General features: G+C 39.2%; 1 protein-coding gene across 16 annotated transcripts in view; it reads left to right on the forward strand.

The window, feature by feature from the left end:
- The first annotated feature begins 550 nt into the window (after positions 1-550).
- Positions 551-17,813, forward strand: part of ADCY2 (adenylate cyclase 2) — a 275,450-nt gene continuing 258,187 nt past the window's right edge. For 6 of the 16 annotated variants that reach the window (XM_023752062.1, XM_023752085.1, XM_023752088.1 and 3 more), the window contains exons 1-2: positions 1,463-1,598; positions 3,791-3,962. In XM_023752062.1, coding sequence (XP_023607830.1) covers positions 3,903-3,962 — 60 coding nt within the window. In that variant the 5' untranslated portion in view covers positions 1,463-1,598; positions 3,791-3,902. Of the gene's footprint in view, positions 575-1,460; positions 1,599-3,790; positions 3,967-17,813 lie in introns of those variants that run through there. The other 10 variants (XM_014453046.2, XM_023752113.1, XM_014453094.2 and 7 more) reach the window with 6 other exon arrangements.

Below are 17,813 nucleotides of genomic sequence, written 5' to 3' on the forward strand. Positions count from 1 at the left end.
CAGCTGGTGAAGTGGCTTCACCGGGACCTGCCCCGCGCCTTCCAGGTCCCGGAGAGGAGAGGGACTCAGCCCGCACAGCCGCGTCCTGCCCGGGGCGGCCCTTCCCTCTCAGCTCCCTGCCCCTCCTGCCTGCCCGCGGCCGGCCTGGCTCTGGCTCGGGCTGCGGGCACGAGAAAAGTTTCCTTGGACGGTTCTGCCCAAAATAAAGTTGCCGGGGTGTTCCCCGGGTGGACCGCGGGCGCGTGCGTTTCCCCTCCCCGCGAACCCGCAGGCAAACTCCGCGGTACTCCGCGCCCGGGCTGCTGCCTGCCACCCCCGCTCCGATGCGTCCCTCTCCGAATCAGCCCGCGGCTTCCGTGGCCACTGCCTGCCTCCTGAGCTGGGGTTTCAGTTTGAATTGGTGTTACTTAACTTTGTAAAAAGCCTGCCTTGAGAAAGTGGTTAATAAGGAGGAAAGTGTTTTGTTTTTAAATATATTATCGTACATCTTTGCCTTTAAATCTGTATGTATTTAGTCCCCTAGACAGAAAGGGATGGGGTGTTGACCGGTTGTGACTCTGCATCCTCTGAGCCTGTAAGTATCAGGCGAGCTGCGTTCCCGTTTCTAGAGCGGTAGGTAGTTAACTGTGTGCACTAGCGCTTGTTAAAGTGGATTTCATTAGGAGGAGCACCATGCGGCCCAACGGCTGATGTCAATTTTGCCAATTTGTCTTTTTCAAGCAGAAATCCTTGGCTCACTCCCTTGAGCAGCGAGGGAAAATCTGTAGATGGCAGTAAACTTCCTGTCACTGATCCTTCTGTTTGTGTGGTTCAAACTTTTGCACCTCCTATGATATGTTTGTGCTAGGCATCGATTACCCAGTGAGATATTTTGGGGGCAGTGGTTGATCTGGGGATGTCTTCACTAAGTGTTTATATATATACATACAGTATATAGCTTAGACTATAAATATGCACCACATTTGTGTCCACTGAGCAAAGAAGTGGATGTTTGTGCATGTTTCACCCAGTGTGCAAAATAGCTGTCTTTGGTACTTGGCAGTTTGCTTCTGATATCCTGAGCCAGATGGTGCTCAAACGTTATGCATTGGAAAACTTGCCATCATAGGGTTCTTTCAAAACTAGAGTTTCCTTTTTCCCCCCACACTGGTGAAGGGGTGCTGTCTTCTGCTGAAATCCAGGGAGGTCAAAATTAAAAAGAGAGTGTAGGAGAGAGCATGATGCCACATATCACACCTGGCTAGTACGTACAGGTAAAGCAGAGAGCAGGGAGCGCCCTTTGATCCTGCCTCCTGGGTGTGGGTTCAAGCAGGTCTCACACCCTTATAACCAGCACAGCCTCCAGTGCTCCCTGGAGTGGCATCATTATCTCTCTTCACCACTTTTAGGGCCAAAAAGGACTCGGAGAGAGACAACCTCATTGGCAAGCAGCATTTCTAAAAGCATCTCCTTTTTGTTCCAGAACTTTCAGGGAAGAAAACACGTCAGATTTCCTCTGGAAATCTGTTTTGCCAGGACATAGCTGCTGGTGATTCTGTTGAAGCTGTAATGCAAACCTGTTCTGGCTTGTTCTCTTCTAAGTGGAAAAGGAGGAGCAGGTGATGGCCTATTTATAGCAGTGTTAATATATTTAAAGACAACTGGGGAGTTCATACTTCCCCTACACATACACACACGGCATTTTTTTTGTCTGTTTGTTTGTTTGTTTTTGCTATGACATAGATCTCTAATTTATTTGACCTCCTTCGTATAGATGTTCCTGAATGGGTCAGTCAGAGATTCAGTGGAGTCCAGCTGAAAGCACCCTTCTCTGACCTCTTGATCTTTGTATTTGTGGTTCTTTACACGATTCCGTCATGTTCCGTTTCAAGTGGTGCAAATGCTTGAGTGGTCTCCTTTTGCAAAGTTTACACAGGCAATTTTACTTTTCCTTGATCAATCAATTATTTTCACACTTTCCTGCCATTCAGCTAAATCATTTTCAGCACAAAATGGGCACTTCCCATGGCACGGCTGTAGCCCAGGCTGAGGTCCAGATGGATCCCATTCTTTTGCTGTACCTGGTCCATGGTCTGACTACTGTGTAAATCCTTCGAGGTGACAAACTGCACAGAAACATTCCAGATTTTGGGAGGGTGGTGGGAAGGCTAACTTCAGGTGGGAACTCGGGCTGCAGGCCAAGGAGGGAGTGGGAAACCCTGGAGGAATGGGCACATCCTCTGAAACTGGACCTCAGGAGGGACTGGGATAGTTCTGAGCTCCTAACAGTTTATTTCTCTTTTGCTTTTAGTGATGTCATAAACAGCAGTTTCTCTTTCCAAAAATATGTTCTCCATCCAGATAGTCAAAGATGGTTGGGATAGGACCATTAGAAGATGGGACGGTGTTAACATAGAGCAGTGTTTGCATGGATAGGGTTGAGTTAACTTTTGCAGGCTGATCAGAGCCTGGCTTCTGAGAGATCTATTCAGGAGATGGGAACAGCTGCTTGGGGCTGGCCCAGGTGTCCACCTTCCAGCACTGTACTAGAATAGCTAGGCTGTGATGTAATTCAGGAGTTCAGCAGATCTATTTTTGCTGCCTGAAATCTTGGATAGATTCCTTCTTTCCCATGAATCTGCCTGATTTTGATTTCCATCAGTTCTTGTAGTAGAAAAAGTCTGGCAGTATTCTTGATGCACATCCATAGATCTGAGAACATTTGGATTGCAAAATGATCTTAGCATCATTCCAGTACACAGTGATTTTTTTTGCTATATTTAATTGCCTTTGTACAAAGCGGTTGGAAATATCTACTAAAAAGGAAAACGTAGGCATTGCCTTGATTTTGTATTTCTCTAACTGACATTATTCAGAACCTAGTTTCACTTAAATTCAATCTACAGTCAATCCATGATTCTGCATCATGAAGTTAATCCTCAAAGTATTTGTATTATACTGTAAAAATAAGTTCTGAATTGAAACTTCACCATCTTGCTTAATTATTTGCTACATAAAAAGCTATTAAGTAGGTTTAACTCCATATTTGTTAAGAATTATCTAGACATGAAACAAAGTTAATAGAACCCATGATAGCATGTCTAGAATTTTAATATTCTGTTTAATAATATGAGAATATTTTCCATTGCTTATCATGGAAATTTTTAATGGTAGTACTGGATATGATGAGCAAAATAAACTTTGCCCCTAGCCTTGGAAAACTGGGAATTAATATGACCAAACCTTAAGTAGTCTAAGTCTTATGATGTCACTTTATTTTCTATGGCTGGTTCTCATTATGAAATGTAAGAAAATCCTTTCTCAGAATTAAATCTTCCCTCTTTTATTATGTCCCGAATCAGATAGGTTTTCTCAAAATTTGCCTGTCATTGATAGGAAAGGTTTAATTTTTTATTTGTTTGTTTGTCACAATACCAGCTGGCTCTAGCCAGGTTTGTTTTGGCTAAAATTTGTAACTAGAAATAGTCAATATTTCAACTGGAATGGAAAAATTTTATTCCCATAAGTTTTAAGAGGCCAGATACTGCAATACAATAGATTTCTGGGTGTGTTTTTTGGTATGATGCTGAAAGCCATATGGGTATACTAGTATACTTTTATGAAATATGTATGTACTTTGAATAAATAATGATTTTCACTGAGAAATGATCTGCTTTCTTCGCTTTTACTGTGATTTAGTGTAAAATCTTTACAATGATAACCATAAGTACTTTTTATTACAAATAAAATTTCCAGTATCTGGTGTTTTTCTAGAGGCTGATAAATCAGTGTTTCTTTTGTCTATACATAGAGAAAGAATCATAATTCTTCCCAAACCAACCAACCAACCAACCAACCCAATCACTGTAGGATGAACTTGGCTTTATTATTGCAGACAACATTTCAGTAGCCTCGGTTGAAGGATGCCAATGGGAAGAAGTCAATCCTTCAGCCCTTTTTTGGGAGGTGGAACACTGGAGAAGGCAGGTAAATATGCCTGTCATCTCCTAAGGAGCAGGAGAGTCTATGCATACTTTCTCTAGTCCTGTAATTCTGGGGATGAAGGCAATAGTGCTTGTTCTTAGGGATTGGAGTAGAGGTAGCTAAAGATACCTCTTTTTGAGCATTTCTATACATTCAGGAAAATCTTAGTTGACAGGTATTTATAATTTGCAACCAGTAATTCACTAGTTTTTATTTTTACTTTAACTTTGGTATAAACAAAAGAAAAGGAAAACTGTAATTTTCTGCAGAAAGGTGATTAGAATTTAGAGGGCTAGCAAGAAAGGACTTTGGAAGCATCCTGTGGATATTAAAGTGCATAATTAAAGTACCTTGCTTTCTTCATTTAACAAAGGCAGAAACTGTAATGGTTAAGAGCATCTATCTGCGTGGCATTTTGGCTTTGTCCCTTTCTGTGATCTTGGAGAAATTGTTTAAGCTCTGTATGCCCCAGTTGTCTTGTTTGTAAATGCAATGATACCTGTCTTCTAATGTGATGGTCCAAATTAGTACATGTGAGGCACTTAGAATAATGTCTGACACAGAATATGCCCCCAGGAACTATTGTTCTTAGTGGGTCTTCTGTATCTGCATTTCCCTTATTGCTATGAAAGAACACATAGCCACATAGTGTTAGGGCTAGAATGGCTCTCATTCTACAGAAGAGGAAACTGACACCAAAAGAGGTGAGCTCATTTCTTCATGGTCATGCCATGGCGATAGCAGTGATGGCACCAGTGATGATGGCACCAGGTGTAGCACGTTTGACTTTTCCTGGGTGAACTTTTCTAGAGCTCACTGCAGGTCTAGAATGCCCATATCTGGCCCTGGCACAAAATCAGTTTTCTTGTTGAAATTTCATAATGATGTGGACATCCTCAACCTTCATTCTGTGTAAGGGAGTCATTATCCATTTTATTCTCTTGAATGTTAAAAAAATCTGGGTAGAGATGCTTCCTCACAATGAACTCACTGAGGTGGGGCATCATTTGTTTTCATTTTGCTGAATATTCCCAGTGTCTTCCCCATTAAGCAGAGTATCCGTTTGTGGCTTTGCCTCTATTGTCTGAGCAGTCCCTGGCATTAAAACTGCGGCATGTAAAATCCATTTCAATTGAAGCGAGCACAACTCACTGATATTTTTAAATCAAACATTCTATTTAAGAGATAACAACACAGTTAGAGCTGATCTATTGCTCCGTTAAAGGTGTTTATGGTTGTACTAATTGGTATGTTTGATCAGTAACTGTTGGCCAAAGCCAGGTATTTGTATCCAACCTACTGGTACACTCATCCTTTCTAGAACTTGATATTGGCATGGGCACAAGATCAAGTTCTAGAGCTGACACAGTCCAGCCTTGGCTGAGCACCCTGTCTGCATTGGTTTCTGCCTCTGACATCTGCAAAGCTTATGAACTATACGGAATCAACCACTACATTACTGTCATCTGACGTGCAGGGTAGTTTTGTAAATCCGTCTCGTCTCCTCAACTAATTGTTAGTTCTTAAGGGAAGAAGTGTAGCACTCCCCATATTTAACACAGCACTAACCATTTCACAGGTGCTTAATTAACACTTGTAATTTATGGTGTAGGTATGTTTTCCCCAGCAGCTGTCTTTTCCAGCATGTGGCCTACTGGTTAAGAGCACAAAACTTTGCTGATAGATCTGGATCCAAGTCTCAATTTTGCCACTTAATGTGTGTTCCTGACATATTAATGTATCTGCCCTAGCCTCAGCTGCTTCACCTGTGAAATAAAATGAATAAGATCACTAGGATCAGGGAGCTCTGTTGGGAATTGAGATAGATCATGGAAGCACTTAGCACAGTGATGGACACCTACTGTACCCCCAAAATGTAGGTTATTCTTCTTATATTTGTACCTTGGGGGTTTTCCTGTCAAGGTCTCCTGTAGCTGTGTTTCTCATTGAAAACTAATTGAGTACTAGGATTTTTAAACCTGGGTATGAAAGCACAGGGGATGTGTTTCTATTTATATGATATATGTTGTGCATATAACTGAGTTTTTAAAAAAAGAGACAGAAGCATAGATTGTTTAATTAAATGTCACATTTTGACATAATTTAACATTCTCCAGGAGTAAAATTCTTGCCAAGTTGACACTCATATGGATGTTCATATTTTTCAATTTTGTAGTTTTGATGTTATATAAGATATTTACCATGTGATTCCTCAGTGTCAAACTAGAGAAGTGACACATACCTAGCAGTTCTGGTTTGCACCACCAGGTGCATTTGGGGGGAGAGAAAGGGTTGTTGAATTAGCTCATGTGTTTGGTCCATTTGACCAAATTAAAATTTCACTGATGTTGCTTCAATGCCCTCTTTGTATAAGGATATAATAAAAATCACAAGGAAGGGATCTGAGGAGAGATTCGAATGAAGCCTTCATTAGTCCAACTGTTGCTGGCAATGTTACAAATAATTAATTTTGTTCCTTTGTTTTACTTGGGTTTACACTTTCATTCCCAGGAGTCAGATCTGGGTGACAGAGTGATGGACACAGTAATAGGAGTCTCAGCCTGAAAAACCACTGGGAGCAGCTTTGCCAACCAGTTTTCTGACTTTGCCCAGGGTCCTAGAATGAATGCTGATGCCAATACAAGAGAGAATGCAGACCTGGGCCATGACTATGAGGGATGCATATGGCCAATTTTATCTTAGAGTCAAACCAAGTCACTTAAAAAGACTTGGTTATTGAAATGGGAATCTTCAATGATTAGCACAATTCAATATATTATATGAACAATTTATTGCATTTGAAACATCAAACATAAAGTATAATAACTCGTTTTTAGGTCATTGAAGTTCCTGAGATTTCTCAAGATGGTTATTGTTGTCTGAAAGAGCCTATAAATAAGTCAAGTCTCTAGGGTCACTGTCCTACAGAAGATAGTGCATCAACACTATTGTAAGCGGACCCCTGACTGCATGATCTTCGAATTAGAACCTCTGCCTATTTCTACCAACATCCTTTATTGTCTACCAGACACAGTGAAGTTGAGATATTAGAGCTAGGGCCAGCCAGAGATCAAAGATGCTGGCTCCCATTCCTATGTGCTTATCCCCAAAGACCAATGAAGTATTAGTATGTGTATGTGTTTTATTTTATTTATTTATTTATTTATTTATTTATTTATTTATTTAGAGAGAGATTTGTTGTTCCACTTATTTATGCATTCATTAATTGCTTCTTATATGTACCCTGACTGGGAATTGAATTGACAACTTTGGCATATTAGGACTATGCTCCAACCAACTGAGCTGCCTAGCCAGGATTGTATGTGTGTGTTAAATGTCCTGTATTATTTTTTTACAGTTATATAAAAATAGAGGGCAAAATTATTAAGATTTAAAGCTACTAGTGACCCATAAACATTATAAAGGACACAACATTTTAGGCTAGTTTATTCCTAGGACCAATAAAAAGCTATTGATGTTTAATATTAAGAGACCAAAGAGATCAGGTGAATGCAAATGAAAGAGATAATGAAGAAATGTTAACAGAGTTCAAACATATGGCAGATCTAATGTCTAATTCTTTCCTATCATTGACTTGCAGTTAGTTCAAACATACGTAACATCTGTTCTTCGGAATTGGACTTTTAGGTAAACAGAATGGAAGTTATCATTTGATTAATGTGTTTAATTTTTTATTCTTGAGCACAATCCTCATTCATCTCTATCTGGCTCATATATATATTCATGCTGAAATAAACACTCATGAGACCAGTCCAGCCTAGAGTACTTCCAGTAATGTATTTCTATCTACACGCTGCACCTATCCCATTCCCCTGCCCACCCTCAGAAGTCAGCTTCATATCACACTTGCTGTTTATTATTCTCTTTTTTGTTCATTTTATCACACACATATATCATATATATATACATATCACATATGTCCGATATATATGTGGTGTGAGATTGTGATCAAGATCAATTTCCATATTTTTTTTTTGTGGAGAATGAATTTTTACTGGTCCATTTTAGTTATTCCTTTTTCCACACCAAATTCCCACATATCAATGGTTTTTTATGGACTATCTATTCTGTTTCATTGCTCAAGTTTTGTCTTGTTTTTTTTTCCCCTTGGTAAAACTGCACACTTGCACACACAAACACACAGATTATAATTACTAAAGCTTTATGATAAGTATTTGTATTAATCAGGGCAAATAACATGCACTCCTTTAAATGTTTCTTGCTTATTCTTTTGTTCTTCCATATAAACTTTGCAATCACCTATGTCAATCTCCATATAAGACAACTCTATTGGGATCGTAATAGTATCTATATTGAATATATTGATTCATTGTTGAGAATTTATACTTTATATTGTTTTTCTATCCATGACCGTGGGCTTTGGGAGGATAGTGACATGCATTGGTTGCTGTTCTAGAGCCTCTACTGCATCCTGGAGGTCATTTTCCCAGCTCCACCAGGTGTTGTCCACAGGCAGGCCTTGTAACTGAGTCTTCAGAAGGTCATTCCCGCCTTCAATCAAGGAAGCTGCTTTAGAGTGATGCAGAAAAGAGTAAGACCAGTGAATTCCCATGGTGGTTTGGACAGAAGCATTGTGGACAGGAAAGTTCAATTCAAGTGAGAACAAAGTGCTGTACCTTCCATCATGGAAGAAGTCAATTGTAATCAGCTTGCTAGGGATGGTGGCTGGTTCTCCAAAAGATGACACATGTAAGGGGCTCTGAGTTATGGTGCTTTAATTGCCTCCTTGTAGGTGGCCCTAGTGTGTTCTGCAGAACCAGCTGTAATCCAGAACTGGATTTTTATTTCCTCAGGCCTAGGCAATTTTCTACAAGGACTAGGTGCAAGTTTAGAAAGAGGAGACGGTGTAGCAGGAGTACAGACTACGTATCAAGTGCTCATTCGATTTACTTGTGCCTTCAGACCTATCTGAGCCCTAATTCTTTCATTCCACCTCCACTTGAGTATGAGATGCCTCTGTGCATACCCAGCTTTATTGCCTAGAGGGCTACACAACATTCTGTTAATGACTGACATCTCAGATGGCCTAGGGACTTGGTATCCATGGTCAATATTCAGTCCCTTCTGGGGTTTAGTAACAAGCCAGCTACTGTTTCTCAAATGGAGAATAATTATTTGCAGAATCACTAACAAGTCTTCACAACGTGCTGGTTTGAGTGAAAAAGTGAGAGCAATCTGTGAAGACAAACATGGCTAGGCACTCAAAGGGGGCTCAATAGAAAGGGCTTTGAGAATCTGTGCTTCTGTGTAGCTACTACTTCTGAGATTCTGCCATCAAGAGTCTGCTGGGCCTCTGTTCACCAGTGGCAGCATTTGGGTAGAAGAGCAGGATATGGGGCAGGGGCGAGTGAGGGCCAGCTGGAGCCTGCCTGGAGCTCTGTGCATGCCCATATCGGACTGTGAAGACCTTAGGTGAGAACCACACAAATTCCTCATCTGTTCAACTCTAAGAGCCATACAGAGAAAGGGCTTCTGAGAAATGTAACTCCAAGCAAAACCAAATTGAGGATAGATAATTCAGCTCAACTTTAAAAATGACCAATTTCCCTCCAAGATCCATTTTTTTCTTCAAGTACATGACAAGTGTTGATAGGTATTGTTTTAATTATATTTTTCAAATTTATGTAATGATTTATTTTTCAATCCAAAAGTTAGAGTTGTCTTTTTATCCAACAAATAAGTGGTGATTTTGATTTATCCTTTTGTTATATAACCTTCTAATTTAAAATCACCATGATCCAAGAACATGGGTCTTTATGATATCTCTTCTTGGAAAATTCTTGGTACATAATTAAAAATATTCCATGTGCACTTGAGATGAATATTGTTTTTCCTTAGATTAGCTTGGAATTTTGTATTTGTCAATTGGGTCAAGCTTGCTAAATTGTGACATTTAAATCTTTTGCATTATTTGCTTTGTTTTGTTTGCTCAACCTATCAATAGCTGGAAGGAGATGTTGAACTCTTCTATTCTTGGTACATTAGTTTACTCTCCCTCTTGTTATATACATTTTAGATTTATACATTTTGAGGCTGTTTTATTGGGTTTTTAGATGTTTAAAATTGTTATAATTGCCCAGGAATTGAGCATTTTATTATTTTACTTTATCCTTAATTTTATTTTTCTTTAATGCATATTTTGTAAGATATTAAACTAGCATATTTTCATCTTTTTATTTTCAATCTTTCTGTCTTTTTAAAATATATTTTTATTGATTTCAGAGAGGAAGGGAAAGGGATAGAGAGATAGAAACACAAGGATGAGAGACGATCATTGATTAGCTAGCTATCTTCTGCACACCCTGCACTGGGAATGGAGCCTGCAACCTGGGCATGCATGTCTGGGAATCAAACCATGACCTCCAGGTTCATAGGTTGACGCTCAACCACTGAGCCATGCCAGCAGGGCATGTGTCTTTTTGCTTAATTCTGTCTGTTCTAAATAGCACATAGTTGGGCTTTGTTTTATAATCCAGTTTTGGAAGGTAGGGGAAGGTGGGGGAGGGTGGGGGTAAGGGGGAGAGATCAATCAAAGGACTTGTATGCATGCATATAAGCCTAACCAATGGACACAGACACCAGGGGGGTGAGGGCATTGAGTGGGGGAGGGGGGTGGAGGGACAATGGGGAGATAAGGATACATATGTAATACCTTAATCAATAAAAAAAAATAATAAATAAATATATATATTTTTAAAAAAGGAATCTGCCTTTTAATTGGCAAGTTCAAACTACTTATGTCATTGTGATAATTGATAAATTTGTATTTGTTTGTACCATTTTACTTCTTTGATATCTATTTGTCCCAATTCTTTCTTCTCCTTACTCTTTTATTGCTGTTTTGTTTGGCTTGATTTTGTTTACTTCTTTCTCTCTCTCATTTTTTTTCTCTGATCATTTGGGATTTATATATTTCATTTGTATTCTTTTGGTGGTCACCCTTGAAATTTTATCGTAACAAAAATTAAAAGTTGGTCACTCTTGACACCTAGTTCATTAAATGACTTTGAAACACTTTATCTGTACTTTTATTTTCCTGACTTTATTATTGTTATTGTTAAATATTTTAATTTTGTTTTTTTAAGCTTAGAAATTATACACTTATTATTATTCTTTCAGATAGACAGTGTGTGTTTGGTTGTACCAAGGTGTTTACCACTATATTTGTTCACTTTCATCTTTCATACTACATGGTCTTTTTAGAATTACTTAAATTTCTTAAAAGTTCTTTTAGAGAAGATTTCTTTTTTAGAAATTTTATTTTTCAATTACAGTTGACATTCAATATTATTTTATATTCATTTCAGGTGTACAGCATAGTGGCTAAACAATTATATAATTTTAAAAATGATCCCCCCAATATTTGCAATACCCACCTGGCACCATACATAGTTATTACAATATAACTAACTATATTCCCCATGCTGTACTTTACCTCACCGTAACTATTTTGTAACTACCAGTTTGAATTTCTTAATCTACTCACATTTTTCACTCAGTCCTCCAAACCCCCTCCCCTCTGGGAACTATCAGTCTTGTTTTCTGTATCTATGGGTTTGTTTTAATTTTGTTTGTTCATTAATTTTGTTCTTTAGATTCCACATATAAGTGAAATCATATGGTATTTGTCTTTTTGTCTGACTTATTTCACTTAGCATAATACCCTGTTGGTCCATCCATGCTGTTGCAAATGATAAGATTTTATTCTTTTTCTTTGGCTAAGTAATATTTTGTTGTATATATGTATCACAGCTTTTTTATTCACTCGTCTATTGATGGGCACTTGGATTGTTTCCATAGCTTGGTTATCTATACTAATAAAAGGGTAATATGCTAATTAGGGTGGACGTCTTCCAGACGTCCTTCTGGACAAAGCCGCAGTGGCTGTCTGAGGCTCAGGCAAGCTGTGGATGGCAGATAGCGGATGGCAGCTGCTGCTGCGAGGGCCAGCCCGAGGCTTAGACAAGCCGCGGTGGCTGCGAGGGCCAAGGCTCAGGCAGCTGCAGTGGCTGGCAGTGGCAGCAGCAGAAGTGTGATGGGGGTATAGCCTTCCCTTGATCAGCTGGTCGCCTTCCACAGAGGGAGGCCAGACTGCAGCTTAGGGAGCTCCTGTGGGGAGCGAGCCTAAGCCATCAGTAGGATATCCCATGAGGGCTCTTGGACTGTGAGAGGGGTCAGGCTGGACTGAGGGATACCCCACTCCCAGTGCACGAATTTCCATGCACCAGGCCTCTAATTATAAATAATGCTGCAAAGAACATAATAGGAGTGCATATATCATTTTGAAATAGTATTTTGGGTTTCTTCAGATATATACACAGAAGTGGAATTGCTGGAGTACAGGTACTTCTGTTTTTAATTTTTTGAGGATTCTTTATACTGTTTTTGAGAGTGGCAGCACCAATCTGCATTCCTACCAACAGTGTAGGAGGGTTCCCTTTTTTTTCAGATCCTCATCAACACTTCTTGTGGATTTATTGGTGATAGCCATTTTAACAAGCATGAGGTGATATCTCATTGTGGTTTTAATTTGCCTTTCTCTGATATTGAGCATCTTTTCATATGTCCGTTGGCCACCTGTATGTCCTCTTTGGAGAAGTGTCTATTCAGGTCCTCTCCCATTTTTCAATTGGATTCTTTGGTTTTTGGTATTCGGTTTTATGCGTTCTTTATAAATTTTGCATATTAACCCCTTATCAGATGTCTCATTGGCAAATATGTTCTCCCATTCAGTAGGTAGTCTTTTCATTTTGTTGATGGTTTTCTTTGTTGTGCAAAAACTTTTATTTTGATGTCATTCCATTCTTTATTTTTTCTTTTGTTTCCCTTGCCTGAGGATATATATCAGAAAAAAAAGTATTTCTAAGAGAAGTGTTAGAGTTTACTGCCTATATTTTCTTCTAGGAGGTTTATGGTTTTGAGTCTTACATTTAAATCTTTAATTCATTTTGAGTTTATTCTTGTATATGGTGTAAGAAGGTTTATTTTCACTCTTTTGCATGTATCTATCCAATATTCTCAATGCAGTTTATGAAATAGACTATCTTTCCTCCATTGTATATTCTTGCCTCCTTTGTCATATAATAATTGTCCACATAAGTGTAGGTTTATTTCTGGGCTCTCTTTTTTAAAAAATATGTTTTTATTGATTTTAGAGAGAGAGGAAGGGAAAGGAATACAGAGATAGAAACATTGATGAGAGAGAAACATCAATCACCTGTCCCTGGCATGCCTCCTACTGGGGATTGAGTCTGAAACACGGACCAGGAATTAAACCGGTGATCTCCTTATTCATGGGCGGACAACCATTGAGCAACACTAGTGGGCTGGGCTCTCTATTTTGTTCCATTGATCTATGTGTCTGTTTTAATTACTATAGGCCTTATAGTATAGTTTAATATCAGGTAGTGTGATGCCTCCAACTTTGTCCTTCTTCCTCAAGATTGTTGTGGCTATTCTTGGTCTTTGTGTTTCTAAAAACTTTTTGGGTTATTTGTTCTAGTTCTATGAAAAATGCTATTGGTATTTTGATAGGGATTGAGTTGAATCTAGCGATGCAATGTTCATACTGCTGTTCACGTGAAAACGTAGGCTAGAGGCTCAGAGCTCCCCCTGAGACACAGCAGTAAGTAATGGGTTGCTACCCGCAGTCTTGGGACTTCAAAGCACTTCACTAAATATATTTTTATAGAAAAGCAGTGTTTTACATTACAGTGCTCTTTACTATCTAAATGAAAAATAGTTCTGTTTAACAAAAAGCAAAAAATGCACATGGAAAAGAATGAAAATACAGATAATCCCTTGATCCATGAAAAAGCCTCTAAGAAACAAAGAGGCTGTCACGTAATAAATAAAAGCAATGGGTATTTAATAGGCCTAGCAATTAGAAGCCATCCAAAAGTAACAGAAAATGCATTGAAAAAGAAAGGATAAAATGATCAAAGAGAGTAATAGGAACCTATTATCATTACAGGAGTTTATACTTGACATCTCCCTTTTAAAGGCATTTTAATACATTTCATTCAGTATGTGTTATATGGTAATTTTTTATCTTTTTAAAGGCATATTTTAAAGGCATTTTAGTACTAATAAAAGCAATTAAGCACATTTCATTTAGTTTTTGAATGAAGGGAGAAGGGATTAGGGTACATAAACATATTTATTTAGATTGACAATGTTTTAGTTCATTTTATTTTAAGTAACTCTGTTTGCTTTGTATTCTGAATTTTGAAAACTCAACTACTCCAGAAGAAAACAGCCACGGGGTGTGCCTTGTGGCTTCATCCACCTTTCAGTCCACAGGGAATGGAATAGGAGAGGGAGGAGGGCCGTGTCATTCAAGGTCTGAGGGCATTCCTTTATTCAATTTATTTAGCCTTAAGAAAAATGCATGATGCCAACAGTGAGACTAGGAAAGAATGTAGTTTATAAGCTTATACATTTTTTAATGAATACTCTCCTTGACACTCTTATAAAAGATTCTATTTTGTGGAGAAGTCTATATTAAAACTTGCTCAGAGTTAGAGTTCAAAGGCAAATGAAGAATAAATTGATGGCTGTTCTATTTCTAGAAGAGCCCCTGTCTCTCTGTGGGCTCAGGGTTTACGGTGGTTAGGGCAACAGCCTCATGAGCAGCTGCTGACTATCTGAAGCCGTTGGCCATCTCACAATCCTATCACCTGCCTAGGTGGGGGACACCGAAGCTGAAGGAAGGCCGTCCTCTGGGGTGTGGGATTCACCTGGTGATGCCAGGCATCTGGTGAGCAGGAGTATGACACAAGCCCCTAGGATGGCATTGTGACTCAGAGGCTTTCCTATGCTCCTGCCTCCCTAAAAATATGTTCACAATTATAGTTTACAAATGTGTTAGCATGAAGATGTATGTAACCATTGACCCTAAAAGCTTGGATGTTTTAATTTTTCAAGAAATCAAGGTACTTTTATGGGTCTTTGAAAAGATTTTGGGACCTACGCACCGGGTACATTGTGTCTAACAGAGGTCTTCTCAGTGATGAAGACCCTGACATTAAAAAAAAAAGTGAGGCAAAGACTGCCATGTTTCAAGCCAGCACAATATCAAGTCTTACCCTATATTGCCCTATACCAGGGGTGGGCAACCTTTTTGTGAGTGCATGCCAAAAACAGCAAAATCTCTGACTCAAAATTCTTCTGCGTGCCAACCCTAATTTTTTGAGAACGTGTTACGCCTACTTGATATCTCTTAAGGTGTACGTATGTAAAGAACCTTGAAGAAATAATAAAATTCATTCAAGCGACAAAAACACAGTATATGATGATGAAAAATGCATTTATTTTTTAATGTATACATGTACACTGATAGTCCGACAGAAAACTTTATGACTCCGTTTGATATTATCAGTGGGACTTTTGCTGCTGCATCACTGATGACAGAGATTTTACATCAGGTTTATATTTTGTGACCTTCAGAGATATGCGAGAGCTACTACTTTCATCCGTCAAGCTACTCCTATTACGAGACTTAACAAAATTCATCACTGAGAACAAAGATTCACAACCGTATGTGGATGAAACCAAAACACTGGTTGGATCTAGGAAGGCAGGGAGAGTTAAGGCAGAGGCATAGAAATTGCTCTTCCCCTCTCTCGTCAATCCATGTCTATGGTCTTTAAGATAACTTGTTATGTAAAATTATTTATTTATCTAAGATGCACCTACACTGAATTTATCTGAAAAACAAAAAAGTCGATATTAAGAAAAAAAATTGTAAATGGAAGATTATAAGAGAGGGTTTCGCGTGCCAGCAAAAGTTACTGGTGTGCCATGTTTGGCACACATGCCAGGGGTTGCCCACCTCTGCCCTATACTGTACCCAATGTAATAGGCCATTGGGTCTTTGTCGTGTTCACAGATCTTTTAAGAGAAGTGCAGGGAAAGTGCCTATAGGTATGTCCTCCACTTCCTGGGAGGACTCTATCACAATCTTTCAGTTCCTTTGCCTACTAATTTTCACTTTACAGTTATGCATATTTTTGTACCATTTTCAGTCTTTCTGGAGAAATAAGAGGCAATAAAATCCACGATGGTTTCTCCCCTACTGGGTTAATGAAGTAAGTGAAAAGTCGTACTGGGAAAACAGCTGTCCTGGCTATTCCCCAGTTAGCTTTCTGCCCATAGCTCAGTTAAGCTCATTTAGGGAGGTTTAAAATAAAACAGGTTTTCAGAGCTCCATGTGTGTAGCGATCACAATCTCAAATTTGATATCCCCAGAGGGCATGCTGTCATGTCCATGCTTACATTGGTTCGCCGTGTCTGAGTGCAGGGGAGCCCTGGCAGCCTGGTGGATATCTGATACCCTTTTGCAATGGTTGTAACATGTGTCTGAGGGGAAGAGTACAACTTAGACACTTAATCATGGACAAAAATAGCAATGGGGGAGAGAATAAGAACATCACATTTAATCCTCTTGTCTCCTGCCAGTTCTGGAAACATACATTCTTTTGGCCACGCTAGGGCTGGCTCCACTTGGTGCGGCTCATCGTCTCTGCAAAGCTAGAGGGCAGAGTACTGCGGTGGTGACTGGCACAGACCCCCAGCCAGATCCCTGTCCTGAGCTCTGGTTCTCTCTCCCTCATCTGTTTGCTCAACCCATGGCAACTCATTTTCATTCTTGGTGCCTCGGTTTTCCTCCTGTAGAGTATTGCTAACACCAGTGCCCCATCATAGGGTTGTTGTAGTTATTAAAGAGGTTACTATATGTAAGAGTGCTTAGCACGAAAATCTATTAGTATTTCCTATGGTTGTTATACTTGCCAAGTTCCCGGGTATCACTTGACGCATATATAATTGTGAGAAAGAAAGGGAAATAAAGTCATCAAGGGTGCCTTTCTTCCTCCTCCATGTCTATCTGGACTCTGGACTTGTGTGGTTAATTGGCTGATCTGCTCCGTGGTTAATGGCTTGATATCTGGATGGGGACATACCTAATGTGAAGCTTCATGGGAGGAGTGAACCTGGGAGCAACCAGAAAACGGGAGGGGCTCACTAGGCTCAAGGAGCTGCTCCATAAGTCTCAGCTTTTACTTTAACTTTAAAAATTCTAAAACCTCAATGGAAGTTCTTAGGGTCCCAGCCATAGGGTGTTTTTTTTTTAATTGAAAGTCCTTTGGGTATTTTGGTAATTAAACATGTTGGATGAGGATTTAAGATCTTGAACTGTGTTCTCTCCAGAGTACACACTTTTCCTAGCAAGTTCCAGCATGGTGGTTTGCACAAGCTAAGGCCTACACCCTTGCTTGCATAATCAAAGGAAACATGCTGTCTCTTACATTGTGTTGAATTGTGTAGAATTGAAATAGTGTGCCTTGGGAAGGAGCTAGAAAGAGATGTATAGAAAATGAGGATTATTGAGTAAATGTGGATTCTAAAATCATGAATTAGTAAGAGGCTATTAATAAATGCCCATTTTCTTTTTGCTACTAAAGCCCAAGAGAGGTGGGGAAGGAAACCAGCAAAACAGCACAGTCTTCGAAGTATTTCCCGCTCTCTCATCTTCTATATTTAGCACTTTCTGTCCCTATTCTATTAACCTATGATCCTGTTGAAACATTAATCACCATGCATTAAAATAAGAGCTCATCATTTTAGAGACTGAGATCATTTTTAGATTTTAAAAAATAAAAGATTTCAAATCCTTTGCAAGCCTTCATTTTCTATGGTCAGGCCATTTCTTACATCCTGTAATGCAGGCAGTCAAGTTGGTTGTCTTATTTTATCCAGGGATTATGTATTCTTGCATTCACTTCTTAATAAAATTCATTTCTCCATTT

This window comes from Myotis lucifugus, unplaced genomic scaffold (assembly GCF_000147115.1).
Source record: "Myotis lucifugus unplaced genomic scaffold, Myoluc2.0 scaffold_0, whole genome shotgun sequence".
NCBI classification, from domain to species: domain Eukaryota; kingdom Metazoa; phylum Chordata; class Mammalia; order Chiroptera; family Vespertilionidae; genus Myotis; species Myotis lucifugus.